This window comes from Sturnus vulgaris, chromosome 6 (assembly GCF_052056855.1).
Source record: "Sturnus vulgaris isolate bStuVul1 chromosome 6, bStuVul1.hap1, whole genome shotgun sequence".
Classification (NCBI taxonomy): domain Eukaryota; kingdom Metazoa; phylum Chordata; class Aves; order Passeriformes; family Sturnidae; genus Sturnus; species Sturnus vulgaris.
The window spans coordinates 3984469-4010263 of NC_142248.1; the positions used below are offsets into that span (position 1 = coordinate 3984469).

General features: G+C 48.1%; 1 protein-coding gene and 1 long non-coding RNA gene across 5 annotated transcripts; one reads left to right on the forward strand and one right to left on the reverse strand.

The window, feature by feature from the left end:
• On the forward strand, window positions 1-12866 carry RNH1 (ribonuclease/angiogenin inhibitor 1). The gene is made up of 10 exons (XM_014873632.2): window positions 1-28; window positions 3417-3522; window positions 5155-5325; window positions 7214-7384; window positions 8044-8214; window positions 8991-9161; window positions 9645-9815; window positions 10775-10945; window positions 11688-11858; window positions 12073-12866. Exons 2-10 carry the CDS (start codon window positions 3437-3439, stop codon window positions 12158-12160), a joined length of 1371 nt encoding a protein of 456 aa, XP_014729118.1. The 5' UTR covers window positions 1-28; window positions 3417-3436; the 3' UTR covers window positions 12161-12866.
• On the reverse strand, window positions 3518-24136 carry LOC148223287 (uncharacterized). 4 transcript variants are annotated; one of them, XR_015804398.1, is made up of 4 exons: window positions 19868-21118; window positions 18649-18773; window positions 5892-6536; window positions 3518-4742 (listed from the first exon to the last, which is right to left on the reverse strand). It is a non-coding gene; the product is annotated as an uncharacterized LOC148223287 (long non-coding RNA). The 4 variants fall into 4 exon arrangements; XR_015804397.1 differs by lacking the exon at window positions 3518-4742 and adding an exon at window positions 23693-24136 and having other exon boundaries at window positions 5320-6536; window positions 19868-20051; XR_015804396.1 differs by lacking the exon at window positions 3518-4742 and adding an exon at window positions 23693-24136 and having other exon boundaries at window positions 5320-6536; window positions 19868-20071.
• Window positions 24137-25795: the final 1659 nt, after the last annotated feature.

The following is a 25795-nucleotide window of genomic DNA, read 5'->3' on the forward strand; positions in this document are numbered from 1 at the left end:
GCTCCCGCACGGCACCGACAACAGCAAGGTACGTACCAGCGGCAAAAACAGGCTCTGAAACTCCCGAAACTTTCCCTCCTGCTGTCCCGGGAGAAGCACGGAACCATTTTAAAGCCATGCTTTGTAGGAGCAGCTGGTTGTGCTTAGTTGAGCTGTTGTGTGAGCCAGGGTTACGGGAAGAGGGTGTTTGTAGGAAGAAAAAACTGGGGGAGATGCTGAGATGTTGAGGGTGGAGGAAGAAAGGCAAGTCGGAGTGTTGCCTAGTGCCTCTCGGCACTTCAAAACCTTTCTTTGTTCTGTCTTGTGAAAATCTGAATGAGCTTTTACTGGGCTAAAACTACCGGGGAACAATAGGGAGGGAGACAGGGAGTAGCCGGCAGGCGGAGGAGGAAGGGAGCCAAGGGATGACGAACGCCTTCCAGCCCTGAGCGAGCGCGGCCACCCTCGCCCCGCCTCGGGACGGATGTGCGGGACAGGCACTGGTCACCGGGGTCGGGTGGGGACTGCGGCACGGAGAGGGCCCGGGAGGGCAACAGGCCTGGCAGGCGCACAAGCCCGAGGCGCCCATCCTCCACTGCTGTCACAGCTTCGTTCCCAAGAGCTCAGAGAGAGGCCTTTGTGCCAGCGAGGTGCAGCTCTCTGCTCAACGTGTTGCGCTAATGAGGGACACAAATAGGAGAGAAGACGCGTCGTGGGTAGGACTGGTGACAGGGATGGGGAGCAGGGACATCCCAGGCCCTCCAAGCTGGCCCCCGTCTGGAAGCTGGAAGGCAGGGAGACCACTGAGAATATTTTTGTTGTTTCCAGTTCAAACAATTCCTAGTTCTGAGCACCCTGGGCCGAGACCTTGCCATGGTGCCTCTGCCCTGGGTCACCTGCATGCATTCCCATCTTGCTCCAGGTCCTGGCCCACAGCAGAGATTGCCCTCCCAGCTGGTTGAGACACTACCTCATTTTACTTTTGATACTCCCACCCTTTGTGCATCCCTTCATTCTAGGGACTTCTCCTGTCTTGCTTCCTGTGTATCCCAGGGCTTCTGCTCAGGGGACAACAGCAGAGAGATAAGGCTGGATGGGTAAAAAAAAGGCAACGGGAGATAGGAATAAAAGGAAACGGGGGAAAAGAGGATGAAAATGGAGAAGTTGGTGAGAAGAGATAGCAGAAAAAGGAACAAAAGAGAATGGTGAAAGGGAGAAGGAGGAAAAGGAGAGAAAAGGAAGGAAGGAAGGAAGGAAGGAAGGAAGGAAGGAAGGAAGGAAGGAAGGAAGGAAGGAAGGAAGGAAGGAAGGAAGGAAGGAAGGAAGGAAGGAAGGAAGGAAGGAAGGAAGGAAGGAAGGAAGGAAGGAAGGAAGGAAGGAAGGAAGGAAGGAAGGAAGGAAGGAAGGAAGGAAGGAAGGAAGGAAGGAAGGAGAAAATGCGGGGAAGAGGAGGAAAAAAGGAAAGAAAGAGAAGGTAGAAGCACATGAAAGAGAGGAAAGCAGAAAGTGAAAAGGGCAAAAGAAAAAAGAAGGGAAGAAAACAGATAAAGGAGAGTGGAGGAGGAAAGAAAAAAGGGAAAAGAGGGGAAAGGGGAAAGAAGAGAGGGAAGCAAGGAGAAGTCAGGAAGCATTAGGAAAGGGAAAGAGAAGTGGGAAAGAGAGGGGAAAGGGCGTTAAGTGTCAGAGAGGGCAGGAAAAAAAGGAGAGGGGGAAAAACGGAGGGAAAAGAGGAAGAAAAAGGGAACGAAAGAGGAAAAGGGGGAAGAAAGGGAAAAAGGGGAGGAGGTACAGATCCTGCTCCTCCCCTCCGCGATACGAGGCGGAGCCGGGCCGGAGCCGGCGGCAGCTGCGCGGTGGCGGCGCTGCGGTAGGAGCTGGGGAGCCGGGCCGGGTTGGGCCGGGGGGAGCGGGAGCGGGGAAGGAGGAAAGCCCGGGAGGGAAAAACGCTGCCTGCGGTGCGGGAGGCGGCGGGGCGGGGAGCACCGGGGCGGGGGGACCGGGCAGGGGCGCAGCGGTGGCGGCTGTGCCCCGGGACAGGAGCGGGCCGCTGCCCGGGACCCCGAGCGGGATGCCCCCTCGGCTCGCAGGAAGGTGCAGAACTCGGGGCTGGGGGAGAACCCTTTCTCCATCCGGGCGCGGTTAAAACGGGAGAGTGCCCGAGCGACGCGGGGAGGGCTGTGACAGTCCGGCTGCCACTGTCCCCCTGGCGTGCCGCCGCTGGCTCCGATCCCCATCGCCCCGCGACACGTGGGGCTGTGGTGCCATCCCACGGAGGCGTGGGCCGGGATTCCCGGCAGCGCTCGCGTTGGGAAGGGAAGGGCAGAGGCCGGGCGCGTCTGTAGCTGGCGATCCCGCTGGCGCCGTGTCCCGGTGCCGCCGCGCTTCCCGAGCGCCGCCTCTCCCCACGTGGGGACCGCGTTTGTTGTGGGCGCGACCGGACGGGAGCGCTGGACCGGGAGAATAGCAAGTCCCGGGACCCCGCGGTGTTACGGCGGCAGGAGGGGTTGGGATGAGGGGAGACGGTGGCTGCCTGCAGCTCACATTCCGATGGGATAGCTCAGGGATTATTTCTTTTACAAATGCTCCGGAGTCTGAGTCATGCTGGCCAAACCAGGAGACCAAGGCTGCGTTTTGTCACCTACTGAGGCCCTGCCTTTAACCCCATCCCTTGTAGACTAAATCTAGAGCTCAGCTACTGGCCTTGGCATGTTTTTGTGCATGTTTATCTGGAGCCGTTCTGCACAGCGCTGTTTACATCACTTCAGAAATGTAGTTTGACTGCATAAAAACAACAACAAAAAATCCTGCTTACCAGCTTCTCTGTACTTGGATTTGCCCGACCAGAGTGATCTTTCAAACCTTGGATATCGAGTTATGGAGGAACACTTCTCCCATCCATGCAAGTTCCACTTCTTACATACACACACGTGTCCAGCAGGATTTTTAATCTGAGCCCAGGCAGTTCTCATGCTCATCTTCCTCATTCACCCAAATTATCTCAAAAATACCACAATTTTTAGTACAGCTTGAGTTTCCACGATGGGTCAGGTGTGCCATGCTGGTGGAACATTGTGTCTGCGTGGCTCAGCAGTGCAATAGTGAGTAGCACCAGTGCCCCTATAAAGCTCCTTCTGGTTAAGCTTCCTTGGAGGGGAAGGGAGATGTCTTATTCTCACATGAGCAACCTTCAGATAACAGGCTTTTGCCATATCTTTTCAGGATTCCTGTGCTTTTTTCTCTCAGAGGAAGGCCTTTCCAAGTCCTGGACAAAACCATTCCAACTCTCCTGGCCTTCTACTGGTGTTTGTAGGTTTTGGAAAATTATAATCTGTCCCCTTTGCACAGTATGACTCATGGCTGAGAGCTGGGGGAATTGAAGAACCTCATTGCTTCTCAATTTTTAAAAAAAGGTGGTTTTATTTTGTTTTAATTTTCAGATCTTATCTCAACTGTCAAAATGGAGCTTGACATCCAGTGTGAAGAGATGAGCCCATCTCGATGGGCTGAACTTCTGACCACAATGAAATCCTGCAAAACCATCAGGTAGTAACTAGTTGTGTATCATCTCTTTTTAGTAAGAGCTGTTGAATTTCTCTCCTGTGCTTTTCATCTTCACAACTGTTTGACCTGAGACTTAGAAATTGCACGGCAACAGGAATGAGTCTACCTGTTTTTATCCAGAAAGTTAATTTAAAAGGGGGATAAACCCCCACCCTCTTGCAAAGCATTTTCAACTACAGATAAATATCCTGAGCATGAACTAATGTTGGCCTGTTTCTTGGTGTGTCATAGGGCTCAGCTAAGTAATGTGATTTAAATATTTCACCACCATTTTGGTTATTTCACCTTGGTCTCTCAAGAGGGAGAAGATATCTCTCTGTGCTTATTAGGTTGCACACTCTTTGGGTTGATGCTGTCAAGTGATTTTGGCTTCAGTAGTCAGGTACAAGCTGTGTGCCATCAGCTTTTAATTCTTTACTTGACCTTCAGAAGTTCCAGCCTTGTTTGTTGAGCAAATACTGGGAGGGAACCATCTCCTGGGGTGTAAGGTGTAGGACAGGGCCCAGAAGAGTTGCTACTGCAATCTTTCCCTCTGCTGGTCGGGAATTCACACTTTGTGAGATAGCATCATCCTGCTGGGGCTGGAGAGGATGGGTCACTTCATGCCAGCAGTGCCTCAGAAAGCGTTGGACCTGGTGAGGGCAACTTCCTTTTGTTTTGCAAAGGAGCTTTTTGCAGGCAAAGCTTCATGGGCCTGGCCTTGACTTCCCAAGGCCTTCCTTGGATGGCAGAAGGCATTGGGATGGTTGTCTCCTGGGCAGAGGCTGGGCTGCTCCGGAGGGAATGGATGAGGGTGACTGCTGCAGGGATCATTCCATCAGTGTTGAACATGATCCCATTGGAAGTCATGTCTTCTTGCTGGAGGAGGGAAGGAGAACCCTCATAGAGCCTCAGTTTTCATACTGTTGTCTAAGGAGAAATAACCAGGCAATTTTTGGCACTCCTGGCTGAGGCTGTATGGTTCTTCATGACACTGTCCTTCTGCTCTGTGTCTTCTCTGCCTCCCTCTATACCTTCCTGGCAGTTCTGTGCTCCTGATCCTTTCCTTGGCTCTCCTTTCAATTCAATTCATCCCTATCAATTTAGCAGCACGTAGAAGAATGCCGATGTCCAGTGGGAGAAGCTGCTGCTGAGCTGCAAACTCAGTGTTCGTGTGCTGAGATCCCTGCTGGAGGGAGGTGGTGCAAACCAGCGTGACTCACCTGCAAGACACCAACCTGCTGATGAGTGCCTCTAGGGCTGGCTGCAGACCCAGCTGGGCTGCTCTCAGTGCAGAACCAGTCTGACAGCCTGTAAGCTGGCAGGCAGTGTGTCACTGTCACTGTTTGAATGAAGGCGCTTTCTCCAGTTGTAGGGGGATGACTTGTGCCCTCTTCTGTGCAGCACAGAGAAGGAGCAAGGCTTGGGAAGCTGCCATCCAGCCCATCCTGTGTTGCAGCCCAGAGCACACCTTGGTTTGGGCCATGCAGCACCCAGCAGGTCCTGCACATACTTACGGAGGCATCCCAGGAACTGCAGGGACATTGCCCACTCTGCTTTCATGAGCAGTGCACCAGCCAGGGAGAGCTGAGCAGCTCTGAGGACTAAAGTGCTCCTTCTCTCCTTATCTTTCAGGTTGGATGATTGCAATCTCTCCAGCAGTAACTGCGAGGATCTCTCTTCCATCATCAATACAAATCCATCCCTCACAGAGCTGAAGCTGAACAACAATGAGCTGGGAGATGCAGGTGTTGAATACCTGTGTAAAGGGTTGCTGACACCAAGCTGTAGCCTACAGAAGTTATGGTAAAGCCCCTCTGATTGTCTTGCTCTGACATGCTGTCAAAATGAGTGTTTTGAGGTCTCTTAAAGACTCACTGGCAAAGGCTGATTTAATATAAAGGTGAAAGTGCAACAGTTTGTTGACAAGGTTCACTCTACTACTTACTAGATGGTTAAAGCACATAGAGAAAAAACAAACAAAAATCTAGTCAATATCCAATGTCAACTGAAGAATTACCTACATGGAAGCTGTGAGAAGGGGGAAGGGTCAGGACAGGAAAGGGTGAATAAAGAAGACAGTTCTTTTGAATTCCAAGGTTCAGAATCCTTGCTAAACTGAGTCCTGGACTGGACCAACACTTTAGGCCTAAAAGTTTTAAAGCACTTAAATTTAGCAGCACTTGATTAGTAGCTTAGGCTAAACAATTTAACAAAGGTTCATATAGAATTTACTGTAATGCAACAGTAACTCACAGGCCTAACTTACTTACGTATCTAAAGTACTTAATAATCTAGGACAGCAACAGTCACACTTGCTATTGCATATTCCCACTCACACAAACCTAAAGGAGTATGTACAAGGTGCTCACCTGTGGAAAATTCCCCTCAGATTCAGTGAAGGACTCACATCAGATGCCTTTGGGGTTGAGCCCTCTGGAGTGGGGGTGCCAGCCCAGGATCCATCATCGTTCAGTGATCCTTGGCATGCAGCAAACTGGAGAGTTCCTGGCTCTGAGAGGCATTTTATAGAGGCACCCCTCCACGTTATAGCATTAGTGTGCTTCCCTCGGCAACCCTGGTGCAGGAGCTTTAGTCAGAGCCAGTGGCTGCTGCCTCTGCTCCTCAGAAGCCCTCAAAGAGATGTCTTCTCTGTCCAGCATCACTTCTGCAGGGTGCAGGCGTCCTCCAGCTCCTGAGGGGAATCTGGGATCCTCAGGACACTATCTTGTAAAAATAATTTGCCTTTTAGATGAGCTATTAAAGTCCCTGTGCCCCCTGCAATGAGGACTCAGGCAAATAGGAAGAAAGCTGACTGGGAAGCTGATGAAACTGCAGCTCTCTGATGGGCCTTCAAGAAGTAACTGTGGTACTCTGTACTGGAAGACTTAAGTTAATTTTTCAGAGAGCTTGCCCTAGGCTTCAGACTTCTCCACGTGTTCTAGTAACAGCCTGAATTAGGGTTTTTCAGTTCTGTAAAACTAAAATTGTCCATTTTTGGGGTTCTGGTAAGGTGCCTTAAATAAAAGAGAAACCAAATAAAAAGGAAATAAAAGGAAGAAGAATATAAAGAGGAATGAATAAGAGGAAATAAAAGTGCAACCAAACCCAAGCCAAACCTCCCTGCACGACACCTCTCCATTGCTCAAAAGTCTTATCCAATAACTCTCTAACACCCCATAGCAATACTAGCACAGTTCCTATGCTACTTCTCCAAGCCTGAGTGCTGAAGGATCAACTTCATAGATCCTTCTTGTACTATACCATTAAACTAAACTATATCCACGGTTGGATGAGAACTTAGCTTCTGCCTACTCTGGATCACATTTCTAGAGGGGGCAAGAAATCATAAGATGCCTTTGCTTTATCTCTGGGGTCAGCCTCCTGATATTTAAACCACTTCTATAAACCAGTTGTGGGGCTGCCCTTATTCTGGTGAAGATGCTGTATGAGTGATTACACTGAAGGAAGCATGGGAGCTATTGTTTGTGGCACAGGTGTAATTGATAAAATATTACGGCACACGTGTAAAATAATGGTACTAACTTGGACAAACCACTTCCTAAAGGGTCATACACAATCAGAGCTGTGGTGTCCTTTCCACGTTCCAACCTCAGCAGATAAACCTCTGTGAGAAGAGCCTTTTTAATTCTAGGAGTGCATTTCCCTCACCCCCGTTGCCTCTCTCCTGCAGGCTGCAAAACTGCAATCTGACAAGTGCCAGCTGTGAGACCCTGCGCTCTGTCCTCAGTGCCCAGCCAGCCCTGACAGAGCTGCATGTAGGGGATAACAAACTGGGAACTGCTGGAGTGAAGGTGCTGTGCCAAGGGATGATGAACCCCAGCTGTAAGCTGCAGAAGCTGCAGTAAGTAGTCACTGGGCTTTCTTGGTCATCAGACAGGCCATGCTTGCCTTTCTCTTGAGACAAGCAGGAGTTTTGTTGCCAGGTGTGGATTTGTTCTTGTTTTACCTGAAATTGTCATGCTTGTTCATGCTGGTGGGTCTTGTGGGTTTGGAAGAGTCAGGTGTCTGTTCCCCATAGACTTTGTTTAGCCCTCCTGGCTGTGGTGGCTGTAAATGCAAGACCTCTCAGATGCCCAGGAAACATCAGATTCTGCTGCCCCTGGTCCTTGTTTCATGACTGAGCAGGACCTGGGTGTATTTGCAGCCTGCAGCTACCCCCAGGCAGGCCCAGAGTTGAGGCTCGTGATGGTGTTGCAGTGCAGAGCTCAGCCCTGTACTCCAAGCTGCCTGTACACTGGGTTAATGGAGGCCTAGTGAAAAAATTGGTCTTGCTAGGGCCCCCTGGGAATCTAGTTTAAGAATTAATGCGTCCTGAAATGAGCAGAGAGATGCTGTTAAAAACTCTTAAGAGTTATCTTTGGTTTTATGCATTGCCTGATCTCAACTCACATTGGCATGTTTTCTGCCCTGGCCAACACACAGCAGGCTCAGCTGATTCTTGTGGGAGCAGGATGTGTGAGGAGGGTTGTCTTTTTGCCTGGACTTCTTTTCTTCTTGCAGGCTGGAGTACTGTGAACTCACAGCTGATATTGTGGAAGCTCTCAATGCTGCTCTGCAAAGCAAGCCCAGCCTGAAGGAGCTCAGCCTGAGCAACAACACGCTGGGAGATACAGCTGTAAAGCAGCTGTGCCGGGGCCTGGTGGAGGCAAGCTGCAACCTCGAGCTACTACAGTAAGGAAGAGCTGGTCATCTCCAATGGCAACTAGTGCTGCTGCTAGTCATACCATCCATAGGAAAAACTGTTGTCAGGAATGCTTGAAATGTAGGCCAGATTTTTTGCTGGCTCAGATTTATGTAACTGGAACTGCACACAAATGTCTGGGGCTTTCAGTTTTGGAGGTTTTGGCACTCCAGGTTAAACCACTGCATACTAAGGGAGACTGCTCACCTGTGTTTCAGAGCAGAGGAACAATCACTCTCAGTGGCTCTAGTTCTTAAACTGGAATTACCAGCCCATCGAGTATACTTATTCAGAGCCCTTTTTTTGCTACAAAACAAAGGTGCTGGGTTTGGCCTCATTTCTGGGGTAGAGCCCATGAAGGGCTTTCTGGGAAAAGCACAATTCATTTTATCTTGCCCCTGAGGTTCAGCAGGGGTTGGCTCAGCAGGGACTCACTGTGTGATGCTGCCAAAAGTTCCTCTTAAAAAGGCTAACTGATAAAAAGGGGAAGTTTGGCAAGAACGATCCTTGCATTAATGCATATGAATGACAGGGTCAAAGTGCCCTGCAGCCTCATGAAATGCAGGAGCAATGTGTTGCCTCACCCAGAGCTCCATCTTGGACACCTGTATCTTAACCTTGCAGGATATAGCAGTGCCTGGCTGAGCTGCACTGGTTTGCAGCAAGGAACCAGCCCATAGACCCTTCTCAGTCTGAATTGGGGTACTGGGGTGTATCTACCACAGTGGGACTGGAGCAGCATTACCAACTGTGCTTTTTCCTGCAGCCTGGAGAACTGTGGCATAACCAGTGATAGCTGTATGGAGATCAGTGCTGTTCTCAGGAACAAGTCATCTCTGATGGATCTTTCTGTGGGGGACAACAAGATCGGGGACTCCGGTCTGGCTCTGCTGTGCCAGGGACTGATGCATCCTAGCTGCAAAATCCAGAAGCTGTGGTAAGGGTGGGCAGAGGTTTCTTATATCCCTTCTGCAGCCTCTGAGTGGTTTAGGTTGTGCTGCTGGTTTGCTCCTAAGTGGAAAGTTTCCTCATTTACCCTTTACAGTCAAAAAAGTGTCTCAGCTGCAAATCAGTTAATTCCCAAAAACTGGGTGGAGAACACCATGAACAAGTAGGGCCACACTGAAATTGCCTGGATCAAATTCTGGGGAGAGGGCAAATGGAAGTTTATGATGGCATTATCTTGGTTTCCAGTTGAGATATCTGTCTACTAGAATTGCATATTTCTGTTTCTCTTTTTGCGTGTTACAAAGCAGAGCTTTTGGTGCAGCAAGTGGAAAGTAAGGAAAGGAGGACGCTGTGTGGTAAGATGTAAGAAAGGATACAAGAAAATGAGACAATGTAACCAGAAATTCAGAATACTCTGTTTTCTAATCTAAGTCATTGTTGGGAGAAAATAACATTTTGTTCTTCCCTGCAGGTTATGGGACTGTGATCTCACAAGTGCTAGCTGTAAAGATCTCTCCAGACTCATCAGTACAAAGGAGACCCTCACAGAGATCAGTCTGATAGATAATAACCTGAGAGACTCAGGGATGGAAATGCTGTGTCAAGCACTCAAGGATCCCAAATCTAAACTTCAGGAGCTATGGTGAGCTGCTGTCAAGTTTCACATACCCACTGCCTTCTTTGGAGGCCTCACTGAAGAAAGATGTAAGTGAAGTAATGCCCACCCAGATAGATCCTCAGTTGCGATGGTTCCATAAGCAACTCCTGCTGGTTGTTACTGAAAGGATTTATAGAGTTACAAAGGGCTTTTCTAGACTTAAAGACTTTAAAAGGATTTGTATTTCTAAACTCGTAGACACTTTGAAGATGTACACCATGAGTCACACTTATCACAGTTATCCTGTTATAAGCAAAAGGAGACCAAGCGTCCCTTGCAGAGTTTCTAATTAATTGTTTTATCGTGCAACACAATGGCAGTTATGAGACTTTTGAAGTTTGAAAGGCCTGATGGAATAGCAAAATGAGTGCTGTGATCAGATATCTCAGGTTCTCCACTGGAGCTAAACTCTCTCACTGAGGAGACAAAAGAAAGCTCTAGTGACATTAAACATTTCTCAGCATCCTGTCCTGCTGACTGTGTTACCTTCTAGGCTGCGCTGGTCTGGTGGCTGGGAGAGGAAATTTGTTCTTTCACTTAGAACTTGAATTTTCCTATATTGCAGATTCAGCTTCTTCCCCCAGCTGGGTTCTTCCCCTGCCCTAGTGGCCTGGAAGTCAATGGGGTGCCTCAGGAGTGCACAGTGGAGCCAACAGTGACTGTTAGAGCAGCACACTTCATCCGTCTTTGTTCCTGTGGTTTTTGGGCAGGTGCCTTTCCTTAGGTGCATGTTCCAAGACAGACATCCTACATAAAGAGTGAGAGAGTTACTGCCTAGAAAGAACTGAGCAGACAGGCATTGAGAGGAGTAAAGTGATTGCAGGAAAGCTCTGGTTCCTCTGTTCTCACTGTCTGGGCTCCTGTTAAATAAATGTAAAGAAGTGAACGGTGCCTGATAGTCTCTAGGCGTCCCACCTAGATCTCATGTCACTTTTGCCTTGCAGGGTTAGGGAGTGTGGACTCACTGCTGCTTGCTGCAAGGCTGTCAGCTCTGCTCTCAGCACCAACAAGCACCTGAAAGTACTGCACATAGGCGAGAACAAGCTGGGAGATGCAGGTGTGGAGCTCCTGTGTGAAGGGCTGATGCACCCCAACTGCAACATCCAGTCCCTATGGTAAGGTACACCCTGAGAAGTCATCTCTCTTGCAGTCTGAATTCACCCTTTGTCTTCTACTTCTATGGTCCTAATGGGTGCCAGCACAAGCGCTGGTCCAGCCTCCCCAGAAGGAGCAGGCAGCCAGCTGGAGCATCACCTCCAGCCCTGGGTGGGATTTGCCTTCTCCATGAGCCTCTTCCCTTCCCAGCTGCGCTCAGCTCTGAGCTGTGTGATGCTCAGGGCCCCGTGCTTATTCTCTCCATGCTGTTGGACAGAAACCAGAGCTGTGCTCTGATGCCTAAATGGACAGTGAGTGAGTGGAGCAGATGGATCATGGGAGACATCAGTAAGACTTGCAAGTCTGTCCCAGAAAGCTGTGTCTTGTGACCGCTTAAAGCTACTTGGTCATCAGCTGAGAGGCCTCAGTTGTCCTCTTTAGAGAGGTGGTTGCAAGTCTCAAGTATAGTAATAAGAGAAGATGATGCGTGATGGTGAAATTGGGAATAACTTCAATGGGTTCCTTCAGTGCCCACAGCCACACGCTGTTATGCTTTAGGGAGGCCTCTGAGGTGTTCAGCAGTCACCATGAGGGCAGCTGTCTCTGTGGCAAGACCACAGGCCAGCTCCTTCTGATGTCTCGGAGATGCCATCTTCACAGGGATCTCTGGTCCTGGGGATGTCCACACCTGCTGCCCAGGTGTGGGCAGTGTTTCCTGGAGCCAGGGCTCACTGCACTGGCCTCTCCCTCCTTTCCCTGCAGGCTGGGTAACTGTGACCTGACAGCAGGCTGCTGTGCCACCCTTGCCACCGTCATGGTCACCAAGCAGAGCCTCACTGAGCTGGACCTGAGCTACAACCCTCTGGACGATGAAGGCATCAGGAAGATCTGTGAAGCCTTGAGGAAGCCCAGCTGCAACGTGCAGCAGTTAATGTGAGAGATGGTGCTAGTAGCCCTGGCAGGGGTGGGAGGCTGGTGCTCATGGGCGAGTAAGGGGTTCCTGGGCTGTAAAGCCAATTTCTGACTGCTCTCAAAGCTAGATGAGGCCCTTCCTGGCATATGACCTTCCCATACTGGCCAGTTGTGCCTCTTCCCTTAACAGGAGGATGCTCACTAAATCTCGTTTGCCTTTTTTTTTTTGGTGTAGTTTGTATGACATTTTGTGGAGTTCTGAAGTGGATGATGAACTGAGAGCCTTGGAAGAGTCCAAGCCTGAAGTGAAGATAATTTCATGAGTGGTGACTGCCTGCAGAACAACGTCAAAGCAATGTCCTTTTCTTAATCTGAACTTTTCATACGTAAAACTAATTAACTTAATAGGGAATTTTCTTGTACCAAAACCATTTGTGGATTCCCTGAGTGGGTGTCTGGGGAGCTGATCGACCTTTTCTGCATCTCTGGATGTACTAACTCTGAGACTCATGAAAGCTGCAGCATCACTATCCTTGAAATAAACAATTACTGTCTTGTAGAAGTGGGTCTCTAGCCTTTAGGAGCTCTTTAATCCCATAATCCCTTCTAACGAATTAGTTGGGCTTTAAAGAGAGCTCCTTTCCCAAGGCAAGAGAACTACCCACTGTATTGTTACTGGGTGGTGTTTTTGATGGGTCTCTGGGGAAGGCTCTCAAAAAAACCTAAATGTTTTTAATCTAAAACTGAGCTCTCCCCTGTCTTTCCCTAAAACAGTTCTTGGAAAAGCAGTGGTGGACAAGGCACTAGAGAAAAAAGAAATGAGCAGCTGTTCAGCTGTGTAATGTCAAAATCCATGTCCTTTGAAAACGGATTTTCCTACAAAGAAAAGATGCTGTGTGCATTTCTGCTAGTATGGAAAATGATTAAATGATTGATATGTTTGATCTGGCAAAGAGTAGTTCTACAGGAACTTTATACTTAATTTTTCTACTTATAAAAATAAAATATATCTGTATATTTCTCCTTTAAGACCAATCTAGTTATTTGTGAACTGCAATACTACTAACACCTTGTTTGGTTTTGCTCAGTCCCTAGCTGAAATATGCCAGGAGAAGATCTTGGTCAAGGCTTTAGGTAAAGAACAAGCCTAGAAGACATTTTCATTTTCAGGGGACGCTAGTGTTTTCATGGCCAGAGTTGTAACAAACCCTTGTTCCAACCAAAAATGCAGCTGCTGCACACCTAAACCACAAAAGAATGAATATAACTTTAAAAATATAGAAAGCAAGCCTGGCATTGTCCTTGCCTGGCCTTGCAGAATGAATGCAAAAAAAATCCCATTCCCCAATGTGTCTTCCTTGACTGGTCACTTCTTGTTTCTTTCACTGGCAAATTCTGTGTGCCACCCAAGGTAAAGGTGTTCTCTGGGCTCTGCTTTTTGCTTCTCACATTCATCCCATGGAGGCCACAACTGGCTTTTCTTTGTCCTAGAAGATTTGACCTAAGCAGTTTCTACAGTGGCCTTCACAAACCTAAAATGGTGCATGAGAAATAGCTTAGTTGTGTCTTCAGGTGGGTGTGAAAGATAGGGTCTGTTTTATTCCTCAAGGCACGTGTCATAGCTGCCCAAAATGCTAAAAACCCACTCCTTTTTGCTTTGGTCTTCTCCATCAATAAAAGCTTACCCATTCTAAGGGACTCATAAACAGGCTTTTCAGTTCATGGTCTCTCCTGTATTTGGTGTGCACAGATGCCCAAATTAATTTCGTGCTGGGGGAGAAGACAGGGCTCCAGAGGGTAAAGAGATGTGTAGGGAGAGCCAGAAAAACCAGGCATCTGGGAGGGTGTAAAAACAGCCCTCTAAAAACAGCAAACAGTATTAGAAGTGGATTTTCTCCATCGTGGCTACCCAAGGGAGAGCACTCTGCTCTCGCACTACAGCTGCAATGCCTGGAAAATACCTCCTCTTCCTCCCCCACAGGCAGATTGGAAAGGGTCTGCCACCACTGGGGGCATTCAGCCTGGTACAGCCTGCTCCCACCAAGGGTGAAGTCCATGCCTGCTTTTGATCCCAGAGTGGCTTTGCATTTCCTCCAAGAATGCTGACAGAATTTTAAAAAGTCTCTGCAGCAAATGCCACGTCTCCAGCTGCCAGTCACAGCAAGCAAAACCACAAGAGCCATATTTTGCCTCCTTATGAGCTCAGGGCATCTCAGGCCACGCCAGCCTGGCAAAGCTCTACAGTTCCCTGAGGATGGGGATGAATCTGTGCACTCAGAACCTGGCCTGTGCTTTAGGACAATGTCAAGTCCTGTGCTTGGCTCTAAAATGCAAGTAGAAAACCCAGGATCCAGGAGCAAGCCACTGCAGCAGGAGACACTTGTACTCATGGACAAGACTCAAGCAAGGATTTCTATTCCTAAAACCTCATTTGTTTTTACTCATCTATTTGTTGGTCCGACTCACTTCCCTGACAAACCTTATCACAACTGTGAACTTGGAAGAGATGAAAGACACAGGAATGTGATGTTTGGGTAGGCAGCATTTTAAGATAAAGCAGTCAGGAACCGAGTCACAAACCTTTCATGTGGACTAGGTAATGGGCTGGCAGGCAAAGTCTTACTCATACCAAGATCACAGCTGGAGAACTCAGCAGTTCCTGGGACATTGCACTCACATTCTGGTTCTCAGGGCAAATACTTGGACCCCCTTGATACAGTGGTTTGTAAGCACTGACTTTCTACCAGCAAGGGCTGAGTTTCACCTCATATAATGAAGCTGAAGGGCAAAATTATGCAGCCAAAACAGAAGATTAAGAAGTACTAGAATGACTTTAAGCAAATACTAGGACTTTAAAGACATGCCTCAGAGGTCTGTATTGTGAACCTCAGTAACAGCCACATTGGTTTAGGATGTAGTAAAACTTCAGGTTTCTGCTAGTAGTTTCATATTCTACAATAAATCTAATTTTTTATTCATCACAGCATATAATCTTGAGCTGGGAGGTCACAGTGTTCCAGTTAACATTGCCAGAAGCAGTTAATCAAATATTACTGTCCTCACAGTTTAGACCCCAACCAAACCTCCTACTTGGAATATCAAGCCCTGGTATCCCTGACTGCTGTCTTGATGCCTGGGCTTTTTGGAAAGGAGTTCCAGCACAACAAGGCCTCAGGTAGCAGCTTCAAATAATAGTGATACTATCAGCAATTACAGTGCTCCAGTTGAATCTGGAAAGGGAAATCAAGCCCAATGTGTTTGAAGAGTTAACCACACACAGCTCCCTGCTTTGAAAACAGTACTTGCCATCTGAGTCACTCCCAAACTTCTACTAAAACAGTCTAAAAGGGGCTTACTTCTTGCCTGAATTCCTCTTTCGCACAGATCACTGTGATTTTCAACTATCATTTACAATGTATTTCCTCCTTTCTGTGTGCTGATTTCATCAGTTGCCCTTTCCTCTACCATACCTCTATTTCACCTTTTACTTAAGGGGAAAAAACATGGGGGGAAAAAACCCCAAACAAACCACTATGCAGGAAAGTCCCTTTCCCCATAAGGTAAGAATAATTTTTATCTACTTTACCCATTCCCCTCCTCACAGCTGCAAACGAACCACGGACATTTCTCCTTCAGAGGCACAGCATCACAGCGCCCTCCTTACTGAGTGATGCCCACTCCTCTGGCACTCACACCATAAACACCAGCCAGTCCAGTGCACTCCCAGCTTGGCAAGGACTTGCAAACTGGCAGGTTGATGAATATGTTAGAGGTTAGTCTCAGCTAAAACCGGCTGCATCCACTACAAGAGGAAATGCAGCCCCCAGCCGGAGGAAGAAACTCTGCTGTGTCAAATGACTGCACAGATCGTAAGCCTTTCCAAGCTAGAGGGCAAATCGGTGGCATGTGGGATGCGGGATCGTGTGGCTGGGGGGATGGAAACTTTAATTGGCCAATATCGTGTCAGAGCCTATCTGGTTTGCAATTAGAGGCAGGTATGCAGTGGGAGAGGTGAATTGTTGGCACTTCCTCAAGCCCTTAAAGATGTTCCAGACCAAACACTCAGGAAAAGTCCTAAGCCAGGCTGTGCTGCCCTCAGGCTGGCGCACAGCAGCCCATAATATCCGCAAGAGAGAAATAAAGTACCAGCACAGCTGTCACTTGTACAGGCACCCTACATGCAGCTCATGCAAATCCTCCTCTGCTGCTCCCTGTTTCCAACCTCACCGGTGATTATGACATGCCAGGAACAGCCCGGTGCCATCAGGACAGTCCTAACATTGCCCACCCCACCTTCTTTACATCCTCTCTGTGTTGCTTCTGCAATTTCTACCCATCACAAAAACACTTCGTTCAGACCCCAATTATGCTTGGCAGATGATTAAAGCACCTCTTTGCTCCTGGGTACAGAAGTGTCCTGCAAGCCAAATTGGGATTGTCTGGGAAGTGCTGCCTGCCTCCATAACTTCTGGGTGCAGCTCAGTGGAACCAGCTCCTCGTAGCCAGGTTAGAAGTGTCAGCTCATCTCTCATGCGCCATAACTGCACACCAAGGCATGAGGCTGCACTCAGAGATAACCAGAATATAAAGCACCAAAGAATTTGCTCTGTGGCACTTTCCACAAAGAAGGAAGACTGTTTTGTTCATCCCTGACTCCAGTGGGGACTTGTTGCTTTCTACACATCAGGCTCCCAGGGGATCCATTCCCTGCTCTGTGCCACAGGATGCAAAGTAAATCTAAATTGGACACACTACATGGCATGCAGTCCTGTTTCCTAACTACAGGATCAAATATAGCTGTAATCGCCCCACATGGGTTAGAGTCACTTAATGAATGCTCTGGGGAGGAAATCTGGCTGGATTTGTATCACTTGAGAGAAAGTAAGCAGAGCTTCCAAGGCTGGAGAGAGAAAATGGGACTGATCCGAGACTTCTCAGGGAAGTTCATCAAAGCCTGGGTGGGATAAGGAGTGAAAACCAGATGAGAGGATGTAGAACACCATCCTCCAGTGCTTTCCTTCTTCTTTCTCACCTCCCTCCAGAGATCTTTGCCCTGTAATCTCCATGTAATTTAGCACCATCTTCTGAAAGAGAGAATCATTCCTGCTTTTCAGATGGCTCGTTTCTGCTAAGTGTTTCTAGGTTCCTGGATTTTAGGCCTGGCAGAATTGAAAGGGTATGGGATGGCTTTGGCACATCTGAAACTGTGGATCCAGCTCCAGAAGTGTGTGCAAAGATTAAAGAGTATTAAAGAGCTGGCATCAAGCTGCTACAGTATATGTTTGTAAAAAAAAAAAAAAAATCCTACTGTTTTGGATAGAGAAAGTAGATTTAAAACTGCATAGCAAAAGCAGGTGGAAAGCACATACCCTTGGCCCACTCATTTATGCTGTGCCCATGAAGGGCTTGCAGCACTGGAAGGACTTCACAAGTCAATATGGATTGGTGTCACCAAGTCCAGCAAGGGGTTAAAATTACTCTCCTGCAAGCTCCTCAAGAGCTCTGCCTTTTCCTTCATGTCCTGCCTGGTGCCTGCTGGGCCTCTCCCAGGACCTGCAAGGGAGCAGGTATGGAGCAGCTCTCACTGTGACTCTGACAGCTGGATTTTCCAAGCAGGCACCCAAAACACCAGCCTTCCAGAGTTTTGCTGGAGTTGATGAAGCAGCAGCCTCTTCACCTTGTTCCTTCCCCATGTATGCCCTGTTCTGAGCTGGCTTCACCAATATTGGCTCCCACCTTGCTGAGTGATTTCTCTTTGGTGAATGACAGTGCGTTAATGAGTTTGTTTGGAATGAGTGTCTGCTGCAGAGGTGGAGATGTGCAAAATACACCCTACACTGCAGCTGGGGAGCAGGGGCTCACCTGGAGCCTCCGGCAAAGGACTTCAGGAGAAACCCAAGGTGCACCAGTAGGGTATTGGAGCTGGAGTTATCAGGACCAGAAGCTAGTTATAGTCCCACTGAAAAAGAGAAATTAGCAGCCTATGAGGGAGTTCAAGCCACCTCATGAGTTTCTGGGACAGAAGCATCTCCTTTTGTCACCACAGCTGCCTGTCCTACACTGGATGCTCCAAGGCAACATCGCCTCAACACATCACATAACCAGCGCTAGGTGGAGTAAGTGGGTAACACCGATTACACAACGAGCCCCAATGGGAAACCCCTATTTCCTAGGAATCCTAGAAGAGACTACAAACTGGCCAGAAGACAGAGATTTTGGAACAGTGCCTGAGAAGGAGACTTGTGCCCGAGAAGCACAGGGACCATATGAGTTACCAGAAAATGAAAGAGGTTATGGGAGCTGGGACAGCGTTGATAACACAGCTGCATTTTGGCCACTGTGACGTTCCTTCTCCCCCATGAAGGGCTTGGGAGTGGGCAAGGTCCTGGGAGGGGACACATCCAGGCCAGCTGACCCAAAGCCACCAAAGGGATATTCCATACTATATATGACATCAGCTCAGATATAAAAGCTAAGGGAGGGAGAAGAAATGGGGGGCATTTGTTATTCCACAGTGTTTGCCTTCCAGAGCATCCTTATTGATGGGAATTAGAGATGAATGTTTCCCTTTGCTTATGTAGGAGAAAACTTTTGTTTCCCTTTTTTTGCTTTACTAAACTGCTTTACTTATCACAACCCAATAGTTCCCATCTTATTTGGCACACAGCCAAATGGCAGGCCTTTTTTTGGAATTCATTCTCAAAAGAGAGAGGAACCCAAGACAATATATTTACCACACAACATGTCACTTCCATTTCTATCCCAGTAATATCAAATCCTGCTTTTTTCCTCAAACATAAGCCCTTCCTACCTTCCATTTATATCATAGTAATAGAAAATATTCCTCTTTCACTCCAGCAGAAGTTCTTCCCAGGTGTGCACCACATGTGCAACAGAGTCCAAAAATACTAGAGATGCAAAGTACAATAGAATAACCTAGAACAGAATGGAGAAAAACACAACAAAAGATATTTTAAATGCAACATTGCACTTCCATTTATATCCAAGTAACACAAAATCTTGCCTTTTCAATCCTACTCTTCCCATGTGTACACCAGGGCCAGGATTAGGCCAGTCACAGAGAGGCACAACAGGGAAGTGGGGAGATGAACTCTTTGGGATGCAAGCAAAACATGGTGGAGAGGTATTACAGTGTGGGACAGGGACCTTGGTTTGTTTCCTTGTGCATTAAGGGGAGCTTCAGAACTTTTGAAGTATGAGACTAAGAGAAGTGAAAACACTGTCAGATGAGTTCCTGGGGAAACAGTTGCAAATTCTCTCTTCTCACCTGATCAATAGTTTCAATTTACTTCCTTCTCCTTTATCCATCTCTTAAATTTTCACTGAAAAAAAACCAATTACAAATCTTTCCCATACTTTTTTCTTCCCCTACGACCAAATGGGCCCAGTTTCTTCTCCCACTCCAGCTCTGTGTCTTGGTTACTGGATGTAGTTTCCAGTAAAATTAATTCCTCAAGTTCCCAGTGACCTTCCTGCAGCTGCCCCTGGCTCACTGGGGAGGAGAAAGCCCAGGCAGCTCTGCAGTGGGAAACAGCCAGCTCAGCAACAGGAGAGAAAAGGCAGCACCAAAATACCACCAACAGCTGCTAAGAACAAACTATTAGAGGCTATTAGAGGGTTGCAGCTGCTCCTCTCTGATTAAGAGACAAGGATAGAAAGAAAAGCACGGCAAGAAGGGGATTAAAATATGGAAGAGCCTGTCCTGCATGGCCAGGGGTGAGGGAGGTAGCCTATGCTTGTTCTCCCTCTTGCAGCACAGGCTGGGCTGTGCATTTCATTCACTGTCCAGCCTGAGCTAAGGCCATGCTCTTTCCAGCTCTTTCTTCCCATTGCCTGAACCAGGACTAGATGCTCATGTCATGCCAGGGGTCCTGGCTGTACCACACAACCCTTAATGGGTCCCCTGGCTCTACTGCAAAGGTACCAGGTCTAAACATTCCTTTTTTTCTTAGTACCACTGTAGGAACAGGAGAGAATTTCAACATGACCAGACTAAAAAAGACCCATACCTCTCTTTTCTTCTCATCTTCATTTTCATTAGCTGGAGTTGTTATTACAAACAGCTGAACAAGCCATGCTCCTGCTCCATCTCCTCCTTCAACACGACCAAGGACCTCATCCAGAAGGGCAAAAATGGGTGGTGAAGAACTGCAGCAGATCAGTATTTGGGATCACTCTGCTCCCTGCAGGATGCTAAGATAGAGCAAAGCACCCTGAAGTGGGAAGTGAGACAGGGTGTGAGCTCAGTAGCCATAAAGAAGGGTGCCTTGCCCAGAGAAGAAATGTGTAGCGGCTTCTGAGATGACTCCTCTTACCCCTTTGAGGAACAGTGAGGCAGTCACCAGGCCTCACGGTACAGCCAGATGAGAGGCTGGCCCTTTGCAACATGAGTAAGACCCCAAAATTGCCATCAGCAATCAGAGGGCTCTGAAAGTCCAGAACTCCCAAAACTCTTTAGCTTTCAAACAGGTGCCCAACCAATTTCTTGGGCATTTTATTTTTGGGCTCTGCATTATTGATGTAGTGCAGGGGAACTGATCTCCCCAAAAACTATTTTTCATTTTTCAATCAACTACTCCCTGCACACAATCTGCAGACACCATGGGCTGGCAATAAGAAAGTGTATGAAACTGAAGGCTTTGTACTTTGAACCCCTTTCCACACTATGCCATGTTGCCCAGGAGCTCAGCTGGAGGTAAAGGGAAGGGGATCACCCAGAAATCTGGAGTTGCACCACCAGCAGGATAAAGACAACTGGTACTGGTGCAAGCTCACAGTTTTCCAGCTGTTATCTAGGGATGTAACCAGCCAAGGAGTGGTGGCTTTCCTGGGGCCACATAATTCTTTTCTGGTCTTAGGCATGTTTGCTTCTTGCAGGAGCAGCCAGCAATTGCTGGCAATTTTGGAGCAATTGCTATTCCTAAAAACACTGCAGGACTAGATGGCTTGAAGTTGTGAACCTGAATGGCAGTTCCCACTTGTTGCTAGAGGTATCACGTTCCTTGACAAGTGTTCAGTTGCACATTATTTCAAAGCCCCTTTGATTTGGCCACTAAGTTTTCCTGGGGTAGCAAGGACCAAGGAGCTTGGACTGGATGTGGGAAATGGCTGCATGCTGCAGAAACAGCTGTGGAGGGGGGACACAAAGAGGGGACTGAGGGCTGAAGCCATGTGTGAGCACGTGCAGTGACAGCCCCAAGCCGCCATGGAGCAAGTGTGGGCAGCTGGCAGAGCACATGCCGTTGTGCAAGGGGATTCCAGCATTCCCAGTCCTCCACACAGCCCTGGCAAACCTTGCATGGAGGAAGGGCAGGACTCAGCAAGGTCAGAGGGGTCAGGGCTTCCACGGCCTGTTCAAGGCAGTCTGAGAAAGGGGACAGGGTGACTTAATTCTGCTTGATGTACAAGAGCACTAGGTCTGGGTGAAACCATAGCAGAAGAGGTTTTAGGGTGATACCACTGAAAGAAAGCACCTGAATTTCCCTTCTTGACACAGGCACCTTTGCTAGCTCAAGAGCCCAATCCTGACTTCCCCAAAAGCCCATGACTGTGAATGGAAACACATGAACACAGGCCCTAAAGGCAGTTCCACTGTGTACCATATGGATGCACAATTAGAAGATAAAAAGACACTAAAAGATTGATTGATTTGTCTAATCTCATAAAAGAAGCATAGCTGGGAGCTTGAATTTGTTTTGAGATCCTCTCTGGCATCTCAGAAAACCATCACCATTTTTTTTCTAGTAGCCTGCCAGGCTTGGCTTATTAGGACTTCCAAATTTGTTACGGAAAGGGTGAAAGCAGAGACTTTGGGGATATTGAAGTAAAACTGTCTTGGTGTGAGCCCTACTGTGCTTGTACAGAACAGGTTGGTAATGGCAATGTATCCTCCACCTCTCTACTCTGAGTACCAGACAGGAGGTTTTCCATGGCACTATAGCCATCCTCAAACTGAGCACAGGCACCTCTCCTGTGCTGCAGGCACAAGGATCATATCTCATCTCTGATCTCCATGCAGAAGCAATTTCTCCAGGGAAGGAAGCTGCTCCCAGTACCCAGCACTGGCAGGGCAGGAACCTGGCAGCACCAAGGTGCCATGGCTGTGGGACCTGCCCTGTCTCCATGTCCAAGGGAACACCAGTGTGAGACACACCAGACATCTGCCTACCTTCCATGATCCTCCTGCTGCACGAACCTGTGATGGATCCTCAGGGACGGCTGAAGCTGGATCTGCTTCCCCACCCTTCTTCTCCCCACTCCAGCTGGGTCTAATGGCTCAAATGTTTTCTGTACCCTGAAGCAGGGAGTTTAATATACCTGATGACATTTTTACTGCCATTAATTCTAATGAGTCCTGATATTCTTGCTGTCCACATCTATTTAGTCTCTCTCTCAATCTTGATGTATTTTTTGCCCTTGGGAATTTCTGGGGCATGCTCATTGCATGTCATAGAGGAAAATAAATTAAAGAAAAATGGATTTTCACAGCTTAAAATTTCCTTTTACCTGTTTCACTGTCATGATGTGATAAGAGAGACCAATTTATCATTGCCTATACTCCCAGCCTGTCTTGTGACTGATCTCTCAGGCTTTCAAAGTGGCAGATTCCCTCATAAAAGAACCATCCTCTGACTTGCCTGCAGGCAGGTGTGGGTTGAAATGCCAGTCTTCCTTTGTTTTGCATTTTTTTCTTAGTGGCACTGCTTAAAAACCCTGCCATTATGCCCTAGTCACAAGACATGTAAGGTTTCACCTCTCAAGAAATCTGTTAATGCGTGGATGGGTTTTGGGTAGAGTATCAAAAAATAAAAGTAAGGTCACAGTTGGTGTGGAAAGCAGGTGAAAGGAGGCCAGTAGAAAAGGGGAGGGAGGGAGGAAGAGGTGCTGAGTTGAAATGGGTGACCCTGCAGCCATCCCCATCTTTGCACAGTTGCTCTCGTGTTTGCTTGCTCTACAGAATGTCTTTGGGTGGCAGCACAGGCCTGGCTCCCGGGTCCTGTGCGGGCAGGAAGAAGGAAGCTTGGAGGAGCAAGAGTGGAGGAAGGCTGTGATGCACTGCAGGCTGGAGGGGGTGTGTGAGTTGGGATGGGGTGTCCCCAGAGTGTCCAGTTCTCTGGAGCTGAGCTGAGCTGAGCCCAGTGTCCAGCTTTCTGGAGTTGAGCTGAGGTGTCCCCAGAGCCCAGTGTCCAGCTCTCTGGAGCTGAGCTGAGCTGAGCCCAGTGTCCAGCTCTCCAAGGTGCAAAGCCCAGGCAGGGCCATGGCAGTGGGTGACAGCTCAGGGCGGCTTGCAAGAGGCTGGCTTCTGGGCAGTGGAAGCTCTCCAGGTAAACAGGGTTTTAGAGCTGCAAGGAGAAAATAAAGAACTCTTTTTGTCATCCTCTGTCCGCCCCTTCCTGCAGAGGCCAAACCGAATTTGCTTGCCTTTGGGGTCTTCCTCCTTTCATCCATGACCATTTTCAGCCCTTCCAGGCTTCAATCTCCAAAGCTATCCACACACAGCAGCAGCAGCAGCACTCTTTCACTCTGACTGCCACTCCGGGCCAGGGGCTTTCTCTAGCCTCTTTAAGGGTGTACCACTGACTCAGTTTAGAGATAAGTTTAGGACAAAACACTCTGCAATGAGTCATCTGTCTAAAAGGTTCCAACAATCCCCTTCCACCAATAGGAAATGAATACTAATAGATGAAAGTGGGGGGGAAAAAAAACCCACAAAAAACAACAGTTTATTAACAATCAGAATGCCCACAAGACAGGGGGGAAAAAACTAAATAAATGCTAGATTTTGAACTGTCAGATCTTATCCCCACACGCACACGCCAGGGGAAAACACTCACCTGCGATGTGGCGGGCGGTACAAGATGGCGCCGGCGCGTCCCTCAGGGAAAAGAGCCCACAAAAACAGGAGCTTCAGTTCGGGCAACCTGGAAACCTGGGGACGCCCTAGCATCGACCTCCTCTCCACGGCACAGGAAGCAGCTGGGCTGGAGCCTCTTGGTTTTCTTTCTGTCGCCGGCGCGGCTTCCCGAGGTGTGGGGCCGGAACGGAGCGGCCCCTCTCGCACGGGTCCCGTTTCTCTGGTCTCGGACTAACAAGCCCTGCAGTTCACCTCAAAGAAAGCTGAAGGATTTCTGCTGCAGCTTCTCTATGGCCACGGGAGGGAAAAACTTCTTGCCTGGGCTAACAAACCCAAGCTAGCCAAGCAAAAGCAGACTGCACTGCACCGTGTTATTGGGGAGTGAGGCTTAGAAAAAGCCCGCTCAAACAGCCCAAGGTTACCCTCTCGCTCGGCCACACACCCTAAAGATAGGACAAGCACTTTAGGCACAAAGCGGAGGATCGTGGATAAATCACCCCAGGACAGCCACTTGCTCACAGGTCTTCTGCAGTGGACAGTTTTTCTCTCCCAAACACAATATATTAGATTACACTTGAAGTACACCAGGTCTGGTGCTGTGCTTCCTTCACATGAGCGTGAATGGACAACAGCTATGATTCCAGATGCAGCCAGGGAATGCTGAGCTGAGGAAGAAAAAGGAGGCTTATAGCTAAATACATAGTATTTCTATATAAATACATATTACTATGTGTCTATAAAAGTATTTAAATAAATTTAGGCAGAAGTACAGACAGGCAAATAGCTCTGCAAAATCTACCAGGAAAATGTCACTAGAGCAAAGTATTATCAAACCACAGAGCCATAACTTTCTTCCTCATGCAGATTTCCCTATCTCAAGGCAAAGGTGTGGAGAAGAAGCCGGCTTCTGGCTCACAAGTGAACACATTGCTCAGGACACTGTTATTCCACCCTCAATATAATGAGTCAATATATTTATACAGTTAAACTATTAAGATAATTTTACTCCTCAAGGTCTCAAAGCTTCCATAATTAGCCTCTGGCAATTTTAGGTTTGGAGCTATTAACATGAGTTGAAGGTTCATTCCTGTCCTGGCTGTTGGCCGTGTTTGACTGGTTTGGGGGTGCCTGGGATAGCTCTGACAGTGAACTGCAGGCTCAAGTCCTTACATTGCTTCTCCTGCCTATCTGTGGTAACTACAGGCAATCATGTTCTTGGGATTATAAAGCAGAATGCCCTACTGAAGTAGCAAAAAACGTTTTGGTGATGCACTGGAGAGTTCCAGAAAACACCCAAGGACTGGGAACTGTCTGAAAGCAGCACAGAACAGAGACCTGAAGGCTTTTCCCTTTGGTCTGGGTGGCTACAGTAAGAGGCCTTAATTACAGAAGGATTTCCTTCTGTTTTCAGGGTTTGTGCTTCCCTGTCCAAGCTTGGCTTTGTAGTGCCAGGCTCTCATGCAGGTGGCAGCAGATTTGCATGAGCTCAATGCACAGCAGCTTTTCTGGAGCCAGGATCTGGCCTTGAGGGCCCAGTGCAAGTTCAGCCTGGGACCAGCAGAAGCCCCAGCATCACCAGGGTTTCTTTCCACAGACCTCATGCATTGCAACGAAGACAAGCTCTCTTCTACAAATGGCTGAAGAAGGGGATTTCTCACCCTGAGCTCTTAGGTAACTAAGGGACAAAGTGTCACACACTTTGCTTTTCTGTTGATAACAGGCCTGAAGGGACCTTCTTTATTTAATGTTTATATAACCCTGGCAAAACACCATGTAAGTGGACTTAAAGCAAAATGTCCAGTTCAAGCACACCTGAACACCAAAGTTCTTAGATCCCTTTTGTTCTACACTCGTGTTAGATCTCCTCAGACTATGGCAAATCTGACATTCATCTCTGGAGACAAATTTTGGGGACAAACCAGTTCAGCATTTCGTTACAAGTCCCATAAGCCACAGTGTCCCATGCTATGCTGCCATCCAGGGAACTCTGAAGGTAGCCAGGATGTGCCGCTAAACATTTTGAGAGCTCTGGCATCCAAGACTTGGTCCCAGCCAGAAGAGTCTTCAGACAAGGCTTGGCTGG

Excerpts from the sequence above, each read along its gene's own strand:
- RNH1 (XM_014873632.2), top strand. The coding sequence starts at position 3,437 with ATGGAGCTTGACATCCAGTGTGAAGAGATGAGCCCATCTCGATGGGCT. Across the intron at positions 7,385-8,043 it reads TGTAAGCTGCAGAAGCTGCA|GCTGGAGTACTGTGAACTCA; the intron begins GTAAGTAGTCAC and ends TTCTTCTTGCAG. Across the intron at positions 9,816-10,774 it reads TCTAAACTTCAGGAGCTATG|GGTTAGGGAGTGTGGACTCA; the intron begins GTGAGCTGCTGT and ends TTTGCCTTGCAG.